The sequence below is a fragment of the Pseudonaja textilis genome, chromosome 10 (assembly GCF_049901715.1).
Source record: "Pseudonaja textilis isolate UNSWEBS1 chromosome 10, rPseTex1.2, whole genome shotgun sequence".
NCBI lineage: Eukaryota > Metazoa > Chordata > Lepidosauria > Squamata > Elapidae > Pseudonaja > Pseudonaja textilis.
The window spans coordinates 4,934,483-4,956,360 of NC_141999.1; the positions used below are offsets into that span (position 1 = coordinate 4,934,483).

Here is a 21,878-nt window from a genome sequence, read left to right on the forward strand (position 1 = left end):
ACCTTTAGAATGTTTGAGAGCATCACACTGAAATGAGTACCAACTTATTTCCTATGTCAAGATGTCCAATATGGATTTTATATAGCACGAACCTATCCATCAAATCTGCTTTGACCTGGCAGGGGTTGGTTATATAACTAAACTTGCTATATTAGCTACTAACATAGAATTTTATCCTCCCAAGCAGCAAAGCAATTGCCTTAAAAGACAAAATTAGGCTACAATTACTAACAGCAATTTTGCCCTTTGTCAAACCTTGTTTGCTCCTTTATCTAGTTAATTCAAATACTATGCTTACATAGAAAGAAAAAATAAATAAAATTGTATTACTTAGACCTATACGGCCATCAATTCAGAAAGACTAGAGATTGCTCCCTATCTCTATTGTCATTGCTTTTCCACAGGCTACATGCCACATTAACAATGAAAACTATGAGATGGTGCTATCTATGAGAGAGTTCCTTACTTCAGCATACAGGATACTTCTCCCAAACACTGGAAATTCTCTACTTTATATTATTTGTATAGGTGTGGTAGGGGAGGATTCTAAAAGAATAGCCTATGATTACCAAGTATGCTCAAGTAAGAAACAAGTTTTGGGAAAGAGTTTGTTTCTGGTTTAGTCATTAGTCTTCTATCCAAGGAGTAGTGCAGCTAAAGGCCACACGTCTTAGTAGGCATACCTTAAAGCAAGTTCTTAAGCCATTACAATCAGAAAAAAATATGCATACAGTATAAATAGTAGCTGATTTATGATCACAAGTGAGTCCAAATTTCCATTGCTAAGCAAGACAACTGTTAACTTTTGCCCCATTTTACAGCATGTCTTGCCACAATTGTTAAGTGAATCACTGCAGCTGTTAAGGACGGTTAAATGAATCTGGCTTCTCCATTGACTTTGCTTGTCAGAAGGTCACAAAAGGTGATCACATGATCCCAGGGCACAGCAACCATCATTAATACATGTTGGCTGCAAAACATCCAAAAAATTTTGAAACATGATCGTGGGGATGCTGCCACAGGTTTTAAGCGTGAAATATTATTTCAGAGCCATTGTAACTTTGAATGGTCACTAAACGAATAACTGAAGTTGAAGACTACCTACACAGTACAGCCTTCTGAGTCCTTAAAAGTTTTGAAAGTCTCACTCATGCTCTGATTTTTGCCTGATGATTTTTCACATCATATCTTCCTTTAATTTAAATACTTTATTCTGAAGTACTCTAATATTTTTTCTGCACAATGTAAAAAAAATAACATTTACAGAACAATATCAAAATATGATATCATTACTAAGAAAACCATTAGGATAACTGGAGAGAAAGCAATATGATAATTCACCCAAATTCATATAGTGTTGCCATAACTATTTTCAGGGACAAACCTTGTCTAAAATGCTCAGATGATAACTCTGCAAAATCAGACAGTATTTGTAATCATTCAAAAAAAAAAAAATCTTCCATTTTGACACACTTCAAAGTTTAAACAGCAATACTTGATTTAAAATGTCCCTTTTCCAGATTTTTATTTCATAATGGTCGCATCTCCTGAGTGGCTTAAATAACTTCAAATGATTATTGCAGTAGTTAAAGAACTGCAGATATAAAGGAGAATACTTAACACATCTAACTGAATTTGAGGATAGGATAGGATAGGATAGGATAGGATAGGATAGGATAGGATAGGACAGAATCTTGGAGGTCTTCTAGTCTAACCCCCTGCTCAGGCGGGAATCTTATACCATTTCAGACAAATGGTTATCCAATCTCTTCTTAAAAACCTCCATGGTTGGAGAATTCGCAAATACTGGAGGCACTGCTTAATTAATTGTTCTAACTGACAAGAAATCTTGTACCCTAACATGAAACTTGGAGCATTTGTTGAGCCTTATCTATAAACTATTGCTAAAATGTAACTCAAAAATAGAACACATTAAAGATTGTTCAATTAAATAGATGCAGAATGTAGATATAATAATAATATACAACAAGATGATTTTGAATGTAAAGAGAGTATCAGATAAACTGGCACAACATATACAGAAAATCTTTAACTTATTTTCCAGGCTGAAATGGGCGTTGGTAGAATTACCTGAGAATGCCCTTTCTATACATGCTGCAAGAGTGTCCAGGAAATGGGTATGACTCCTCCTACTGATGTCATAGAGCTGGGTTTGCCACTATAAAACCAATCAGCCTTAGCTGCTCGCCATCTTTTAGGCGAAGGATCCAGGTGGATCAAGGCCCCCTGATGCAGAGAGATCCTGTTGTCCGGGATCCTCCATGGCTGGGCCACAGACAGATTCACCAGATCTGCAAATCAAGGTGTCCTGGGCCAATGGGGGGCCAGGAGAATTAGCTCCGCCAGTTCCTCCAACAACTTCCGGATTACAGCTGGAATGAGTGGAAGAGGGGGAAAGGTGTAAAGGAGACCTGGAGGCCAACAACTCCGAAGCGCGTTGGTCCCCTCCATTCCCTGGGTTGAAAACCTGGTGAAGAATCTGCTTACCTGAGCGTTGAGGGAATGGCGAATAGGTCCACTGCCAGGGAGCCGAACCTGTGGGACAATGTCAGAAACAGTGAAAGGTGGAGGCTCCATTCCAAATGGTCGACCCGGGACCAACTCAACCAGCCAGCCTGGACACTGTCGACCCCCGATATGTGATCTGCCTTGAGGGAAAGCAGATGCTTCTCTGCCCATCTCCCCAGGCGTTCCGCCTCCCTCACGAGAGCCCTGGACCTAGTGCCCCCGTCTGTTGACATGAGCCTTTGTGGCCATATTTTCTATCATGACTAGGACATGGCAACCCATCACCCTGTGTCAATAATGCTTCAGGGCCAAGAAAATGGCCCTGATTTCGAGCCAATTGTTGGGGCAAGTCCTGTCTCCCTAGGACCAGCTGCCTTGAGCTATCTTGCCCTCTAGATGGGCTTCCCAGCCCTGGAGGCTGGCATTCATGGTGAGCAGGACCCTGTTTGGTTCCCTGAAGGGAAGGCCCCACCCTACTGCCTGGGACTGCCACCACCTGAAGGAATGAAGAACCTGAGGTAGAACCTCCACTCTGATTGATGAGTGGCTGGTGCCTGCCCTTTGGAATGGCAGCCGGAACCACTGAAGTGCTCGTGCATGAAGGCAGGCCCACAGGACAATGTCAATGCAGGAGATTATCTTCCCTGGGAGCTGAGATAGGAGAGACAGTGGAATGGTGCGTTGTCCTCTGATCTGGATACTAAGGGCGATGAGGCTCTCCTCACATTCTGGGGAGAGGAAAACTTGGTAGTGGGAAGTATTGATGATCGCTCCGAGATGCTGCAGCCTGGTCGTAGGGGAGAGGTGGCATTTCTTGAGGTTGATCGAGAACCCATGGTTTCGCAGGCACTGTACCGTGACGCGAAGATCTTGATGGGCCGAACTGATGGACTGCAACTGAATCAGGATATCGTGCAGATAGCACTGGACCCTCACCGGAATAGCCCTCAGCGACAACGCCAGAGCTGCCAACAACTTTGTGAAGACCTTGGGCGCCGATGAAAGACCAAATGGAAGGGCCAAGTACTGGAACTGGACATTCTGGTAACAGAAACGGAGAAACTGGCAGTGATGAGGCCAAATAGGTGTGTGGAGGTAAGCCTCCATGAGATCAATGGAGGAAAGGAGGTTGCCCTCTCATAGACTCCCTAAAATGGAATGCAGAGTTTGCATTTTAAAGCGTCTGTACAGAATAAGCCTGTTTAGCCGTTTAAGGTCGAGGATGGCCCTCCACCTCTCCGAAGCCTTCGGGATGATGAAGAGTCGAGAGTGGAAACCCAGTCCTCATTGTCCCATCGGAACCAACTCAATGGCCCTAATTTCGACCAGGTGTTGAATGGCCGACTCCACGAGGTCCCGTCAAGATCTGTCCTTTGACATAGGGCATTGAACAAAAAATCATGGGGGTGGAGATATAAACTCAAGCCTCAGGCCAAACCTGCGTACTGTACTGTTTCCAGTACCCAGGCGTCTGAAGTTGACTCCTCTCATCAAGAGATGAAAAAAGCCAAATGGCCTCCAATGGGGAGGGGGTCAACCGCCTCTTTACTTCGAGCGACAGAACAAATGATCTCCCCCTCGAAAGGGCCCTTTACCCAAGGCCTGTTGTTGCCTGCCTGAAGCCTCAGGACGTTGGTCTTCGCATTGAGGGAACAATCTCTGGCCTCTAGAGAATCACGATGCGGATTCAGATCTGAATGTGGCTGGTCGACAGTACGGACTGGGACGATATTCCGACCTCTTCTCTGCTGTAGAGAGAACTTTTCTCTTGTCCTTGGTTTCGACCAAGTAGGCTCCAGAGCCTCCCTGAACAGTTTATCCCCCAAGCAGGGGGCCGATGCCAACTTCCATTTGTGCCTTGCATCCGACTGCCAGTTCTGTAACCAAACGAGTTGCCTGGTGGCCACCGAGGAAACCATTGCCCTGGCGGTGAATTTGGCTGAGTCCAAGGTCGCATCAGCCGTAAATTCCACAGCTGCAATTATTTTGTTAAGATCCTGGTGAGCCCTGGAATCAGTGGCCGGGAGTCTTTCTTGAAGCTGTTGAAGCCAGCGCAATGAGGACTTTGTGAAAAACGAGGCAGCCATAGATGCCCTGATAGCCCATGCTGCAGCCTGGTGGGTGCATCTGAGGGTTTGTTCAGACCTCCTATCCTCTGCCTTAAGCACATCCTCAGGCTCAGTGGGTGTGCCCAATGAGGAGAAAGAGGCTACCACCGGAGCATCTACCATGGGGACAATGAGGGCATTGGCCAGGCCAGTCCCACATTGTAAAATCGCCTATCATGCGATGAAGGCCGTGGTCCCGCTCCTGGGGAGATACCCTGTTCCCTAACCAGATCCAGGAATATGGTGGGAGAAGGGAGAATCTCAGTGTGGATCACTGGTTTTGTGAACAGAAAATAATTGTGGCCTGATGGGGCCGTCTGAGGCTCTGGGGCCACTTTCTCAGGTATCAATTGTGCCGTAACCAAGGCTTTGTGTAAGAAAGGTTTGAAAAGGGAAGTTTTGAAAACCCCAGTAGAGGAAGGCTGATCAGCTCTAAATTCTTCCTCCACAGACATATTGCAATCAACAATCTCACCCTCCTCCTCCTCCTCCTCCTCAGAGTGAGAGTAGTGACTGTGATCAGAAGGGTTAGTATAATCTTCTTCCTCCTCCTCCCCCCAATCAGAATGAGCTGGCCGATGGCTAGGGAACACTGAAAGAAGGAGACACTCCTTGGGGCAAGGAAGACAAGGACTGACCCCCTTGAGGGCAAAGGAGTTGCTGAAACCCCTCAGTTACACTCTGTCTGATGGCAACATACCCATCTGATGGCGAGTCATACCCATTTCCTGGACACTCTTAGCAGCGTGTATGAGAATTCACTGTTCTATAGTTGTTATGTATTGTGGAACTTCTAAGTAAAAACCATCTGATTATAGAATCTTTTCTCAAAATGGAAGCTAGGCTACTCCCTACAATACAAAAACAATTGAAATTCCTGTTCACTCAGGCATTATAACTATAATTACCTGACCAGACTGCCTTTATGTTTGCCTCTTATTCAGTTTTTCTATTTTTAAAAAAGTAAGCATTTTTGTCATTTTAAAAATCTCTGTTGGTTTACAGGGATAATTTTAATACTCCCCAATTTATCTTGAAAATAGAAATATAGAATGTAGAAATATAGAAATAAGGTAAAATAAAGTATCTTCCAATACAATATTGAAAGAGAAAGCTGTGTATTTTCAGAAGTTATTTCAAAAATATGTTATTTTATGTCTGCTTTTCTTGGATCAGCTTCTGTCATTAATTCCCCCAATCGATAAGAGGGGAAAAAAGGAAGAATCAGAAATAATTCAAGATAAAGTCTGAACATACATATATCCCAAGGATTGGTTTTCTTCAAGGTTTATTCCAATCCACCAATTCTAATGTTATCTTCCTTTTTAACAACTATTCATTAAGAAATAGAAATACAGAATTATTAAATGCTGTTAATCAATTACATGGCATGTGATCCTATAAAAGAGGATGTCAACAAACATTGTTAAAGAAACTAACATCAATGCAAGTGTTACACATTGCAACCATAAAAACAACCCATATCTGGTTTCTTTTCCTTACAAAAAACCTGAGAAAGGGATATATAAAAAATCTCCTATTTTCCCCACAGCAATAACCTTGCGAGGTGGGTTGGGCTGAGAGAGAGTGACTGGTCCTAAGTTACCCAGCTGGTTTCCATGTCTAAGGAGATATATTGATGTGCTTGAAGGTCTGGTTATACACCTGTTCACTTTAACAAAAGTTTATGTCCATACTATGGCACAAGACTGGCTATTGACATAAAAATATGGTTTAGTCCTCATTTACTACCCACAATTGGGGTTGGCAATGCAACTAACTGAAACAATTACTATGCTTACTTCACCTTTCTTTTGCAGACCTACAAAGGATGTAAATACAAGGACTGGTCATTTTTCATTAGCATCATTAATTGTGAATGATGCAGTTACTAAATAAGGACTACCTGTAATTGAAAGACCATCCACCACCTTATCTGTCATCTTACTAATACATGCTTTCCTCCACAAAACTTTGTTTCTGAGCAACCAGAAGATTAAATTATCTCAGTTCTCATGGTTGCATGGAGAAGTTGGAGAACCTGCTTGGGAAGAATCTATGTTAAGAACAAGAGCCAGAATAAACTCTGATAGGCACAACCTATTAATGAAGCAAATCAAGAATGTGGGTACCTATGAGAAGGTCTACTAATCGACTCTATTCTCGGCACATCTATTTTTAATCTCAGAACCTTTACTTGTTTGTTGTAGAGTTTAGCTGAAATAATACCTGTTGCTGATTTAAATTACCTCTATCAAGCCCTGCCACATATGTCTTTAGTAAAATATATGATGGGTAAGTACCTTCCAGCATTTGACAATGCTGGTCAACAAGAATTTTCACGTTTCCCCAGTTGTCAGCTCAGTATCAGAATTATTAAATAATATTGAATAAACCCTTCTGTAGCTTATGAGAAAGTCTCTTTTTTGACAGCTTATTTTCACTAAGTGTTCACAATTTATGTATTTTAATTGAGGTGGAATGAGCGCAATGGATTTGTATCACACAAAATTAAACTTTATACTGCATAAACCCTGCTGCACAAAACTTAATATCAGAGTACTACACAACACTTTCCCACTACAAAGTTTTTTTCAAGGTACAGCTGAACAATAAAGCTATAGACCAGACAGGCAACCAGCAAGCAACCATGATCCAGAAGAAAAGTGGAGAGCTGCATGCCAAAGAAGAAATGACCTTTCCTTCATGGCCCACCTCAATTGCCAGCTATTTGGAAAATGCTTCACTTGCTAGTTTTAAAAAGTAATGTATTAAGAGAGGAATAAGACATACTGGCATTGCTATTTCCATCAATTATTGTGCTTGCCTTTAAAACCGAGCAGTTCAAGGGCATATTTAAAAATGGTACTTTAAAAGTTAAACATTTACTTTGACTTATTTTGTTAAAGCTATCGCCTTGTTACATTAAATTTTCCTAAGTTTTCCTTAGTGAGCAAGGCACTTTCCAAGTGCAGAATAAGTGTAGAAAAAGAAGTCAATGTTACCGTTGTACTTCAGAGTCATTAAAGGTAGTCCTCAACTTATGACCACAATTGAGCTCAACATTTCTGTTAAGTGAGACATTTCTTAAGTGGGTTTTATCCCATTTTATGAGCTTTCTTGCCACAGTTGTTAAATGGATCACTGCAGTTGATAAGTTAGTAACCTGGTTGTTAAGTGAATCTGGCTTCCTCATTGACTTTGCTTGTTAGAAGGCTGTAAAAGGTGATCACATGACCTTGGGACACAACAATAGTCACAAATATGAACCAGCTACCAAGCATTTGAATTTTGATGATCACAGGGATGTTGCAAAGGTCATAACTGTGAAAAATGGTCACCAGTCACATTTTCCAGTGCCTTGTAACTTTGAACATGTCACTAAATGACCTGTTGAAAGTCGAGGACTACCTGTATTAAAGGCAGGTTCAAGAAGACAGAGATAGTGTAATACAGATCACACTTTTTCAGATTCTATTGCAAAAGCTCTGAATATTATTTTTTTATCCTGCTTTTGTTGTTTTTATAAATAACACAAGGAAACAAACATACCTAATACTCCTTCATCCTCTAATTTTCCCAACAATCGTCCTGGTGATTGGTGACTTGGGCTGACAATGAGTGACTGGCCCAAAGTCACCCAGCCGGTAATTGCAATATCAATTAAAGGGATATAATTCTGACACACTGTAAACTTAAACATAGACTAAATTACAATTGCGAGGGATCCTGGGAACGGGAGGGACACTTATAAACATCATATATTAAGGTGTAATCAGAGTTCACAAAGATTGTTGACTGAAAAGAGGATAAAAACTTTTCATATCTACCTTCCCAAATTGAACACCATGAAAATGCGCTGCTAGGGTATCATAATTCTACACACAAGTGAGAGGGAATGTTGCAGTGAACAGTGAACAGGAAGAAATCCAGCACAATATATAATTTATTTATTTTTTGCCCTCTCCCTTCTGAGTTTTCTCACAGACTTCTGGACAAAATAATTTAGTGGATATACAAAATACAGCAAGCTTGTGAAATAAGATCATTGCCATAGAATGCCATTTTGCCTTCATCACATTCTTGAGTTATTAACTAGGCAGTTAATTTATACTATTTCCAAGGGCAAAGTTACCATCCCTGAACTCTTTCCTTATTTATGTATCGATCAAATTTATATAGCTGCACATCTCATCAAAAGCGACTCTGGTGGCTTACAATAATCCAGTTATAATATATCTTTTTTACTGTATGCCAGTCAAAGAAGAGACAGTTCACAGAAATATTAGGAAGTCAAGCCGTATACGTTTTGTAACACCATCCTAGTTCTCTATCAAGAACCATATAATTCTTTATTCTTTATTGGCCAAGTGTGATTGGACACACAAGGAGTTGTCTCCAGTGCATAAGCTCTTATGCACAAAGAGCAAAGTGATAGGTTATAGATCATAAATCATAATGATTTTGAAGTCATATTCAAAAAATAGATTGCTTTATGAGAAGTACAAAAAAGAACATGAAAAAATTGAATCAACACGAAGAGCACTTTTTACCCATTTAAAGGCAAACAATTGTGGGCTCCTCAGAACTTTAAGGAACATACGAAATAATTCATTTTCGATGCTTAAAATTTGGGTTTCTGCAACAACTATGGCATTGGACAGGCTTCAAGCACCACCCTCAACAATTGTGCATTTTCTCAGCTTTTAATATCTTGTTAAGCATTATTTGTACTGTTATCTAATAAGCCACATTCTTTAAAGATAGTGGAAAGTATGTATTTTTAATTAGCATGAACTACTTTAAAAGCCTAGGCTTGTTTCAATCAGCGTTAACTAAGCTACTATAGAAAAGTTTATATGTCTTATGGCATAAATTGTGTTATTCAAACAACAATAACTGGATTCACACATTATGCTAAACAATGGCTTAACAGAACATACGGTTCCATACATACATATATATATATATACATATTTGTGGGACAAATCTTTTTTAACCATCAGGTGATATATATTAACAATTTGACTCCTAATACCTAAATTTGCAAATACTTTTGGTTAAAATCTTGCTCAAATAAGAGTTTAAGAAAAACACAACACATTGGTAGATTTGTATATTCTGAGCCTTATGTTACATATTATATAGTATGCAATAGTCTGCTTTCATTTCCAGATCATAAATTTGAGCTAGCCATCTTGATTGTTCATTTATTTGTAAAATAAATGTCCCATAAAAAGGTACAAAAACATTTAAGCTGTAGGGAAAGCATCTGAGATTCTGAAGAACAGTCACTGGTTTTACACAGTACATTAAACCATAGCTTTACTTATGTTTCTTAAAACAAATTACAAGCAGCTGATTCATATAATACTAACCCATAAACCTCAATTTACCAACAAAAGTGGTAGCTGAGATCATGTATTAAAATACCAAGAAAAAAAAGAGAGCTTAACATAATTATGACAAACCAATATCATGGTTGTGTTCACAGATACTAAATCATAACCATGGTTAACAAACCACAGCATTTAAGTTAGTTACTAATTGAGGGAACCAAATGAAATAATTCAACAGGCACAACAATAATATATGAAAACAACCCAAAACTTACTGCTACACAAGGCCGATGCAAATGTGTCAACACGTAAGCACACATGTAAGATGTTAATTAGAATGCTGAACAGATTAAAAAATGAAAGCAAAAATAATGGATCTTTGTTCGGAAAAATGGAAGTCATAGTTTAGGACCTCTGTGGTTATCAAAAATTGTTGCTGAGGTGAGAGACAAAAAAAATTCAGCAAAATTGTATTGCAAGCCAGCTTTTTTGCCATTACTAATAACACCCATAATAAAATATCTAAAAGTTGCTAATAAAACCAAGCTATTTGACAGAAACTAATATAGATGCCTAGAAATGGTGACAGAGAAAATAGAATAAACATTATTTTTAAAACCTAGACCAAAGGCATAGAAGCAACCAGGTCTTATAAACTGTGGGCAGGTTTCACATATTGCACAAGGGCATGATGGGTTTGTACATTAGCACATTTTATGAAGCCAAGTACTATGGCTAAAGTATGGATCATACATTAGTATACATTAAGTATTTTGTCTTTACACATAAGTTAATCTACTTTTTCATAAATCTGGTGGTTTACCTGCTTACATGAGGAAAAGTATGGGTCACAATGGGAGTCTATGAATCGTATCAAATCTAAAACTATCCTTTGCAAAAGGTAAAAAGAAAATAAGCTTCTAAGTGTAATCAAACTACATGAGAAGTAGAATCTAAAAGGAAACTCAGCCATGTAATACCTAGTGAAATAACAATGACTTTGTACAATTCCCATTAGTTCAAAGATGCACATGGAAAACTTCAGCTGGCTATGTACTACATTTTTATATTATGAACAATAGATAACTTTGCTTTCCAAAACTTCAGTGACAAATGGGAGGACTGAATGAACATGCCATTAGAGCTCTCACAGTAGTTTATTGAAAGATGCTATTAGATATACATTTGTTTGTAAAACTGCTTCCAAAAATAGTTATTTCCTGAAAATGCAAAGGAAAAAAGAGGAAGTGACCAGCAGCCTGACACAAAGCAGAACAGATGGAGGAAAGAAAATGAACTTACTTCCTGCTCCTTTCAGCAAGCCAGGTGAGTGCCAAGGTCACTTCTGAATAAATAACCTATTCTGAACTTTCAAAATATTGCTCAAGGCCAGTAAATGGTTATAGATGAGAGAAAGGCATAAATGTGTCATGTTTCTGGATTTCTGAAGAGTTAAAATACTCTACCCTCGTGAAACCTTTAAGAATAAGGATAATAGTGGGGCACAGAAGACATGAGGGAATAGGTAGTTCAAATCTCTTCATTACAATGGCTTTAGTTTAAGATGTTCATGTCATTCATAGTGATTTTCTCAGGTACTAGTAACCCAGTTTCTTCCTTCCAACTGATTCTTTTCACCAGCTCTAAACAGCATAAACAAACTTCATCCTTCAACAGTTAAAACCCAGAGAAGCTGTGCTTCAAGGTCACTCTTGCTTGCACAGAGGCAGGCCTTGCTTCAGCAACTTTTACTGCAACACTATTCCACTCAGATGAAAGGGAAGGAGGAAAATGTAAAGAACTCAGGTGTAATTCTTTACTTAAGGCAAACACAAAGGTAAGCCCTTTGCTATAAAAGGATTCCAGAATACACTTATGCACCTTAATCTATTAAAGGATGAGATATCTCAACATCAGGAACATTCCAGTGACCTTCATCACTTACTTTTAAAAAACCCAAAGTATCCTTATACTTATGAAAAGACAGAGCAAGTTAGGAGAAGAGAAGCTATCCCCCTTCAGCTATCCCACACAAACTTTTCTTCCCTTGTAAATATATTACAAAGTTCCAAAGACTATACTGGGAAATTAGCTTTATGATAGGTAAGGTATTGTTATGACTCATGCTGCTTAAAACATGTGTCATTTTAAGAAAGCACCCTTTCAATCCTGCAGCCTCATTAGTCAAGCTACACAATATTGGGATGTGGGTGGAGACAAGGAGGAAAAAGGAATGACAGATGAAACAGATGTCAACATACAAGTAGTTGCAAATAGGTGGCATTTAATTCAGATGTGCCAATCACTCCAAATTCTTTGTATTGAAATGGAACATCCTGATCTGACACCTCGACACCCCCCCACGCTTGTTGCCGATGTCCTTTTTCCTAAAATCCAAAGGGAAGCTGAATAACTCTCTCTGCTTACATTTTTTTAGCCTTCCACAAAAGCATTTCCAAAAAAAAGGACAAATGACAGGAAAGTGGATGGGAGAAGAGTTCCAGCTTTTTACAACACCCTCCCCCCCCCCCCAAAAAAAACTATGCATCTCTGTACAAATTTCTCTTAGTTTTCACAGCTATTAAAATAGGAAAGACAGAGAGAGAGAGAGAGAGAGAGAGAGAGAGAGAGAGAGAGAGACTGGGTTTAAGCCAAGGACAGCAAGGTAAAATAGGTGCTTCCTTAAGCTTGCGAAGTAAGGGGCCATTTTCTGAGACAGTTTCAACTTATCTGCACTTTGGGATTTCATGACTACTCCGGGTATTGCTACATTAAGAAAGCAAAACAAAAGCGATGCAAAAAAAAAAAAACTTACCAGGGATAGCGTTAATTTTACAGGCAGCTAATTATGCCTCCTCTGACAGAGCTAATTTAGCCATTGCTAGTCCTTCTCCACACACACAAAAGAGAGAGGAAGAGAGACGTGGAGGAAGAGGAAACAAAGGCAGCAGAAGATGCAGGCCAAGCTCTCTGGAGTGTCCACTGTGGTACAAAACTGAGCAGCTGCCCTCCCAAACTATTCGCCATTTTTCTTTGTCTTTCAGCTGACCCCTGCCTCAGTGCAAAACTCCCAGAGACTCCAATGAGACACGGTGCAGCCTCCTTCCACTTTAACGGTGAAAGGCATTCAATCTAGCTTGCTCCCGGACACCGAACCTCCCCTCGGCCGGCCCCTCGTTGGCCAAGCGCCTTCCTCGCGGAGGTTCCCCGCGCCCGGATTGGCTGCTCCGCTCGTCACTAAACCCTCCTTTGTACACTTCCTGTTTTACAAGTTACCTTGAGAAGGCAGAACAGGGGTCAGACGCAGAGACTTCAAGCCAGGAGCAACTTATGTAAAAGGCGGATCTCGCGGAGACGCTCCAGGGTCACAATAGAGCAAAAGGGGAGCCGGGGTGATTTTCGGAGGGGGCGGGGAGGGGCCGGAGCCTCGCGATGGGACCCGGGGACTGTCCGTGAAAAGGCAGCGTTGGCTTTTATCAAAAAGCAGCGAGAAGACGCTGAGAAACGCTGCTTTCCTCGGGAGCAAGGAATCGAGGCGGGAGGAGCCTTGGGAGTCCCGAGGTTTAATTTTTAGACCCTCGCTTCGCCCTCACGAATAATGGGGAATGCGGGCGGGGGGATATGCGTGGAAAGGCTCCGTTTACCTTTCCCTCCCCGCCCCCCTCCTTTAAAGTGGTCCTTTGGCCGCTCCTGGGATTCCCGCCCCGGTTCTCATCCTGGCTCAGCGGTTTACCGGCCCAGCCGATTTCTTGAAGGAAGGCGACTCCTTCCCTCAACCCCATCTCTGTGTTACCTAAACTGCAAGCCAGGGCAGTTGTGTTTCCATGGCAAGGCAGTGTTAAAACAAGGGATGGCCGTTGGAATGAAAGAAGAGGGAAGGGGGGCAGGACTAGTGGAGAGAAACAGAAAGGATAGAGGAGAGGCACAGCAAAGAGGCCGAAACGGAGGCTTTTCCTTTACAAGAGGGGAAAAAAGGGTTTTTTTAAATGTGTTGCCAAATGCAGAATTTCTTGCTTGGGTGCTAACCTCAAAATTGCAAACTCATTCCAACCATTCAGAATATAAACAAAACATGCATACATTTCATACACAAAATGCCCTGAGATTATAGATGTATGTATGAGGTAGGATCCCCAAGGGTCTAATTTAAAATCAAGACACATCAGAAAAGTCAGATGATTTATATTAATCTTTGTTTTAAAATGCACCTGCATTTTTTTAAAAAAGTATCCTTAATATATCAGTTGGTATAATGTAGAAACTGCATTGGGCAAAGTCTTTTCTAACTTTGCAACTCCAGGAGTATTGAACTACAACTCCGAGTATCCCAGATTAGCAAGAAGTCAAGAGAGGCTGTTCTAGATTTAAATCACTTTGTTAGATTCACCTTAAAAATAAAGTTCTAAGTTAGTGAAGAAAATATTTTGTAAAGTCAGCTAAATCATAACTAAACCTAAATAGAAGATTGAAAAGGCATCTGTAACGTTCATAAAAAGGGCAGCAAACAAATATGTCATCTTAAATTATGGAAAAGTTCCATAACTAGGAACAAAGAGGCAATCCAAGAAGCATTCGAGAAGAGCAAAACTACTTTCCTGCACTTCAATAGTAAAAGGTTACTAGGAAATAGAGAATCCCAGGCTTCAAGGAAGAACAACTATAAGAAAATAGTTCACAAAAGTGGGTGACGATGACATATTTTTTCATTTGTGTGAATATTTAAAGGGGGGGAAACCTAATTCTTTCAGCATTTCTCAAACTTGGCAACTTCAGATTGTGTGGACTTCAATTCCCAGAATTCCATACATCAGAAAGTTGCCAGGTTTCAAAAACACGGATTTACATCTAGTCCAAGCAATGCTTTCAAATAAGTAGCTGAAGATTCTCTTGTCATATCATAAATGTGACCACGTTTCTATAAGAAGTCTTCTGAAACTCAAATCATTTCAACTCAGGAGAAAGGTCATTTCCCCCCACCTTTAGATCAAAAGTTTATTGTGAAAATAAACAATACAAACAACTGTGTTGCAGACTTGGAAGGTCTGGAAAATTCAAGACTTTCTCCAGCACCCATGGTGACTTCAGCTTGATTTGGGCTCAATTGCATGTGTATTTAATAATTCTTTAAAGAGAAATGACAGTAAACCAGCTACTGTAAAAAAGGTTGGGGTCAGGTTACTTACCTCTGACAAGTAGCTATGAGATACTGCAATTATCTAGCACTAGAAGATAAGCAGGATGGGTTTGATTTAAATCAAGTCGATTTAAATCATGAGGCTTGATTTACATAATTTTTTAAGAGCAACTGTCATCTCTGTCCAGCAGCAGCTCCTCTGACCTGCTGTTGACCCACCAACAGTCCCAATATTGCAGAATATACAGCCTCATGCTGCATAACTAAGCTCCATTTCATGCTGAATAAACTCATGTATCTTAAATAGTAAACTATCTTTAAATAGATTTTTACTCCAAAAGCATTTTATTAAAATAAATTGATAAAAATAAAAAAAAACTGATTTAAATAAAAAAATCCATTTTTAAATTTTTTTAAAAATGAAAAAGAATAGATTTTTATCCACTCGGAAGATAAGTCACCCATAAGTCATGCAAAAGTGACCTATGCAGATTATATGAATACATTCCTTGTCTTCCTGATGTTAACAGTATCCCCACTTTTCCAGCTAAATGGGTCTACCTCATCTGCCATTATCTAGTCCCACTTTTAGACTTTGAATAACTTGATTGTCACTTTGAATGTACATTAATCAACATACATTAAAATGAAAATTTGTTGCATATAGCTCTCAAAGGGTCTCCTTCTCCAATATACACTACATAAACATGACAAAATAAATACAGTAAATACAAAATTATGCATATACCTGCATATTTTCTGGACTTTTTTGCCAGAATCAGCACTTAGCTGTAATTTTTGTGATGCTTAGTGTCTGGACATATGCTTTCTCTTGAAACTGCTTAAGTTTTTAAGACGATCTTTACACCTCCTACTTTTAAAGTCTTGAGAGATATTAAGTGATTTATTATATTTTATGTAAAGAGCATTTTAAATTCTCCAATAGCAAAGAGAAAAGAAAAAGGTTGAAATGAGTTTGACATACAACAGCCAAACATTTGGACAGTAATAATATTTCAATAAAAAGTCCAATTCACTAATTCTTAGTGAACAATGGAATAAATGAAGATACACTGAACCTACATATCTAATTGCCTACATATCTATTTTTAAGTGAACTAGATTTTTAAAACTTGCAAAAATGACTGACGTAAAACACTCATTAACCGAAAAAAATCCTTGTGAAAGTATTACTGTAGCCCATCACACTAGCTTATTCAGATAACCATGGTGCTGACTTCTCTACATAACTGTAATGTTTACATGTATTTAAGGCTCATAACACTTTGAGAGATTGTATACTGATAATGGTCATAGGGAAAACAGAATGAACTTTGAAAATGATATGACCAGGCTAAGATAGGGTTTTAAAAAGTTTTTCAACCTTGACAGTTTTAAAATAGGTGGAATTCAGCTCCCAGAATTCTCTAGATAGCTGTGGTGTGCTAGCTGGAGATTTCTGGAAGTCCAATCTATTTCTATTTTAAAATTGCCATGAGTCACACACCTTGCTTTAAAATTACGGGCAAAACTCTTGCTATTGCTCTGGACAACAGTATAAAAATAAAGCTTTCTGTGTACACAAAGCTTACTGGACATATACATGCTTCAAAAAGGTGTTATGTCCTAAGACACCATTAACTACAGGAACATCCACAGTCTTTTCCCCATCCCAATAAACTGTTCTGTTTTGATGCAAAACAAGACAGGTATCAAGCAAGTAATTGGTCTACAACCAAGATGTAACCTTACCTCTAGAGAAGAATGGAGAACTGGAAGAAATCAGGAGAACTGCTTATGGAAAGAGGCAGGAATGAAATGGGGAGGGGGGGACACACACTAAAGGGAAAGAACCTGCCTGGAGATGACACACTCACATAGACATGAAAGCAGAGAAGGGGGGGGGTTGAATTAGAATACAACTCAATGTATATTTAATTGGAAATAAATCTCATATAGCTTTAATTGTAATTAGTAAACATCTGTTTAAAAAAGCAAAGAGGAAGTTAAGTATCGCCACTGCTACATGAGCTGAACTGGCTGCTGGGCAGAGTTGATATTATTTAATAAATGGCCCATTTTCTTTTATTGTTTTTGCTGTCTTACATTATTTTTGTCTGGGCTGCATGAGTCAATATTAACTGTTTTTCTGTCTTCATTTTGTATATTGCCTAGAGTCCATTAAATTTAAATATTTAATTAAAAAAATAAGTTCTCATGAGATGCATCTATGTAACTGCAATGTCTTCTCCTCTACTCTTCTCTCCCTCACCTCCCCAAATGAAATTAAACCCCACACCTCAAGCCATTCCTCGCATCTGATGAAGTGAAGGATGGGAGGCTATCACTTTCCAAGACAAAAGGATCTAGAATTTTGGAACACCTTGAAAGTTCCCAACTAACTGAACTATGTGCATTATCTATTAGAAGCATTACTTTCTTCAGCACAGAACATAAATTATTGACTTAGGGTTATGAAGTGGCCCTGGTAAATTTCCTGAATTACATATTTAGAAGTGTTTAAAAGCTAGAATATAACACCTGCAAAGTTAGCTGCCCCAGACTTAAGGTCATATATAAAGCATATTCAAATTTGTTTCTGAATCCAAAGTGCTCACTTTTTTTCTGTTAAAATACTTATTTTTAGATTCACACTTCACCTTTATTTTGTATAACTCAAGGCAACTAATTAATACTTGTGTCTCTTATTTTCCCCACAATAGTACGGGGTGAATAGCAGGTTGGGCTCAGTGTGACTGGCTCAAAGCCTAACTTTTAAAAACTGACTTTCCTGTCTAAAGGAAAACATGATATAAACTATGATACTTCAAAAATCAGAATGTAACTATAGAAATTGAAGTAATGAAACATAGAGGTTTAAATATTTTTCTTTTCTTTTGCATTCTATATACCCTTCTTCTAATCCCAATCATAGCCATGGGAAGTAAGAGGCTGTCAAGAGCCAGAGATCAATAAGAGTTTCGATCATCAACACCAGATCTTCCTGAGAGTCATGAAATTCCAAGAGATGAAACCCACTTTGCTTCCTTCTTAAAGAGGACACAGGTACCGAGTTGTTCGAAAAACTTACCATGATTAAATGAATCATGGTTTACTGAATGAACCACATCACTAGGACTCATGCAATACCCATACAAGCATAGATTAACGGCTCGGGGTATGGTCGGAGCCCAGCCAGAATTCTGACTTTTTCTTGGCTGTTTAGAATCCAGGAGAAATTCAGGTTCCTTCCATTTAAGCCCCGCCTCCGATTGAACCTTGCCGGCCCCTCTGCTCTCCTCTATGGAAAGTTACCCATGGTCACAAGCCCCGCCCTTTCCGATGTCCGCCTCGAGGCTTGGATAGAGGGGCGGAGAAAAAGACTCTTTCCGTTGCACGCTGCTTTCTCCACGGTCCGTCCGCAATCTTTTACCCAATGGCCTACCGACAGTTCCGCCCATTTGTCTACCCCGCCGGCGGCCAATCAGGAATGACAGCGGAGGGCCATTCCAACCAATCAGAAGGACGGGCAGGGTGAATGGCGGCGACGGGAGAAGGGGGAAGGGAAAGATAAGTCCAACCGCCACTCCACCTCGGAGCTTCCTTCGCCCAACTTTAACTCACCGTCCAGCTCCGAGTCCGTGGCTCCCGTTGCGCTTCGGCTGCACCGGAGAATGCCAGTGGTTTAGCCGCAGCTCGGGCGCTTCCCACCGAAACGAGCGGGAGGGGGCGGGGATGTGAGGGAACGGAGCGAGCGCGAAGCGGCGGTGAAACAAGATGGCGGCGGGGCTGAAACTGAGGAGAACGGCAAGCCCCGCCCCCTTCCCTCTGATCTAATGCGCAGGCTCAACGTTCCAATTTCGTCTACCTCTCCCTCCATTCTCTCGGAAGTGTAGGTTACCGCGAGAATTCACCAATGGCCGAGATTTTTTTTTTTTTTTTGCCACTGCAAGAGGGAGTTGGTTCTCCCGTGGAATTATGGGAAGTGTAGTTTGGGCGGACTTGGAGCCGCCGATACAGGTCTGTCGTGGAACTCTGCCCACTATGTGGCTGCTGGGTTTGCCCGCCCGCTGCAGAGGAAAGCCTGGCCTGGGAACGAGCAGCTGCGCACCTCTGATGTCCTTCGCTCGCTGTTTGTCTTGGAAGGTGGAAGGACACTTTAGTTAAGCAACAGACAATACTGCTACCCTTCAAAAAGACCTCGACTATGTATCAGCAACTTCAAATCTTAACAAATAAATATTCTATCTTACATATTGGCAAAAAAAAAATCAGAAAATAAAATACAGGCTGAATAGTCAAGATCTTGTTGATGATCCAAACTCTGTCAAGCATCTTGGAGTACTCATCTCTAATGATCTAAGTGCTAGAGCCCACTGTAACTACATAGCCAAAAAGGCATTAAGAGTTGTTAACCTAATCCTATGTAGCTTTTTCTCTGGTAATATCACACTACTAACTACAGCATACAAAACATTTGCTAGACCAATACTTGAGTACAGCTCATCAGTCTGGAACCCTCATTATGTATCTGAAACTAACTCAGTTGAGAAATTCCAGAAATATTTTACAAGAAGAGTTCTCCACTCCTCTACTCGTTGCAGAATACCTTAGGCCACCAGACTCAAAATTGTAGACCTAGAAAATCTTGAACTATGCCGTCTTCGGTCTGATCTAAGTATAGTGTATAAAATCATACATTGCAATGGCCTACCTGTCAATGAATACTTCAGCTTCAACCATAACAATAGAAGAGCAAACGATAGATACAAACTCAAGGTTAATTGCACCAAATTTGATTGCAGGAAATACGACTTCAGCAACAGAGTGGTCAATGTCTGGAATACTCTACCTGACTGTGGTTTCTTCCCCAAACCCCAAAAACTTTAACCTTAGACTGACCTCACCTTAGATTTCAAGTCTGACCTCACCTCTTTCCTAAGAGGCCTATAGGGGGCGTGCATAAGCGCACCAATGTGCCTACTGTCCCTGTCCTATTGTTTCTTTTCTTATATGCATCCATCTATTCATAACTATGTTTTTACTTATACCTATTATCTTGTAAACAATTGACAAACCAAATAAAATAAATAAACAAACCAGAAGACATTGCCATATAGCAGAGGTCTCCAAACTTGGCTGCTTTAAGACTTGTGGACTTCAACTCCCAGAGAATTCTCTGGGAGTTGAAGTCCACAAGTCTTAAAGCGCCAAGTTTGAGACCTCTGCCATATAGTAACTCCAGGAATGGAATTAAGTACTTGTCGACTTGGGATCAAACTTGGAACCAAAATTTCGACTGCTAACGAAGGAGGAGGTTTCGTGAATCATGCCCCACTTTATAACCTTTTTTGCCATGGTTGTTAAGTGAATTCCTGCAGCTGTTAAACAAATAGATGGTCATTAAGTGAACCCAGCTTCCTCCATTGTCTTCCTTTCCCTCCTCCCCACCCCTAGAAGAATGAAATATTTGGGGGAATATTAAAAAGGCAGGATAGAATATTTACCCTGACAGAGAAATGGGGAAAAAAAACCCTTAAAGGAGGCAAAAACCAGCCCCAGTTTCCCTCCCCAGGAAGAAACTGAAGAGGCCAGCCTATAGAAATGCAGATTTCTATCCCAGGGCAGTAACTATTGAATTCTACTATATAGTACACTGAATATGGTATTTAATTTTGTTGTACAATGTGCAATGACAGTAAAGTAAAGTAAATTTGGGTCAGGCAGAAACTTCAGATAAGCAACACAATCAAGCCAAAGGTTGACAAAATTAGCTAAGAAAAACACCTAGGATTTGCATTTCCCCTTTTGCCTATAGAGCCAGCCATGATCCCTACTTGACCCCATAGAGATCCAGAAGGTATAAAACCCACTCACTCTCAACTCCATTTGGTCAGCTGTCTCAGAACTGCACACAGTGTGTGTGTTGGTTCTGCTCACCAATAAACAGAATCTTTCTTTCTAATCAGCCTCCATTTTATTCCCAGCTTAGAACTGGAACTGGATATTTCTTCCAACAAAGCCAAGTGGGAAGTTCGCAAATAGTGGTCCCATGGCCCCAGGACACTGCGATTATTGCAAATCCTTGTTGGTTGCCATGCATCCAAATTTTGTTCTCATGACCGTGGAGATGCTACAATAGCTGTAAGTTCAAGGACCAGTTATAAGTCATTTTTTCAGTGCTGTTGTAACTTTGAATGGTTCCTAAAGAAATGGCTGTAATTTGAGGACTACCTGTATTAGGGTCAGAATGACAATCAAGGGACAAAGGAATGCAGCTGGTCTGTTTCATTGAATTCTTGGGATAGGAGACTGACATAAGGTTCAATTGCCACATTGTGCACTCTGCATGCCTTTTGCCTCCCACATATTGAGGGACTTCACCTTTCATTAAGCTGAGGCATTATTCAAATACAGACAGCCACTAGATGGAGGGTTAGAACTCTTTGTATTGTATCTTTGGCTTGCAAATGTTTCCAACCCAGGTCTTGCAATTGAAGGAAAGGAAACACCATCCAGAAGGCTGGACAACAAAATGCTCTGCTGAGAGGTTGTGTATTTCAGACTTTACTAACACACGATGTTATTTAGTTTAGATAATGAAACATCTGCAAAAAAACAACCAAGCTCACAGACCACCAAGGATCCCTCATTTCAACCCTGACCTATTCTCCTTTATTGAAACTTCACTCAGCTCGCAACAGCCTGGCTGAGAATGGTCAAAAGAACCAGAGAATGACAAGAAACTGCGAATGGTTACACCAAGAA

The 21,878-nt window shown here is 40.1% G+C and overlaps 1 protein-coding gene across 4 annotated transcripts in view; it reads right to left on the reverse strand.

Moving 5' to 3' along the window:
• The window catches only part of NFYC (nuclear transcription factor Y subunit gamma), a 58,437-nt gene extending 39,487 nt beyond the window's left edge, over positions 1-18,950 (reverse strand). Inside the window, exon 1 of one of the 4 annotated variants that reach the window (XM_026702692.2) lies at positions 18,735-18,950. Coding sequence is in view for 1 of the 4 variants with exons in the window: in XM_087939559.1 (XP_087795685.1) it covers positions 18,202-18,253 (52 nt within the window). In the remaining 3 variants the exon portion in view is untranslated. Of the gene's footprint in view, positions 1-12,791; positions 13,171-13,252; positions 13,795-18,201; positions 18,382-18,734 lie in introns of those variants that run through there. The other 3 variants (XM_087939559.1, XM_087939561.1, XM_087939560.1) reach the window with 3 other exon arrangements.
• Between the last annotated feature and the right edge of the window lie 2,928 nt (positions 18,951-21,878).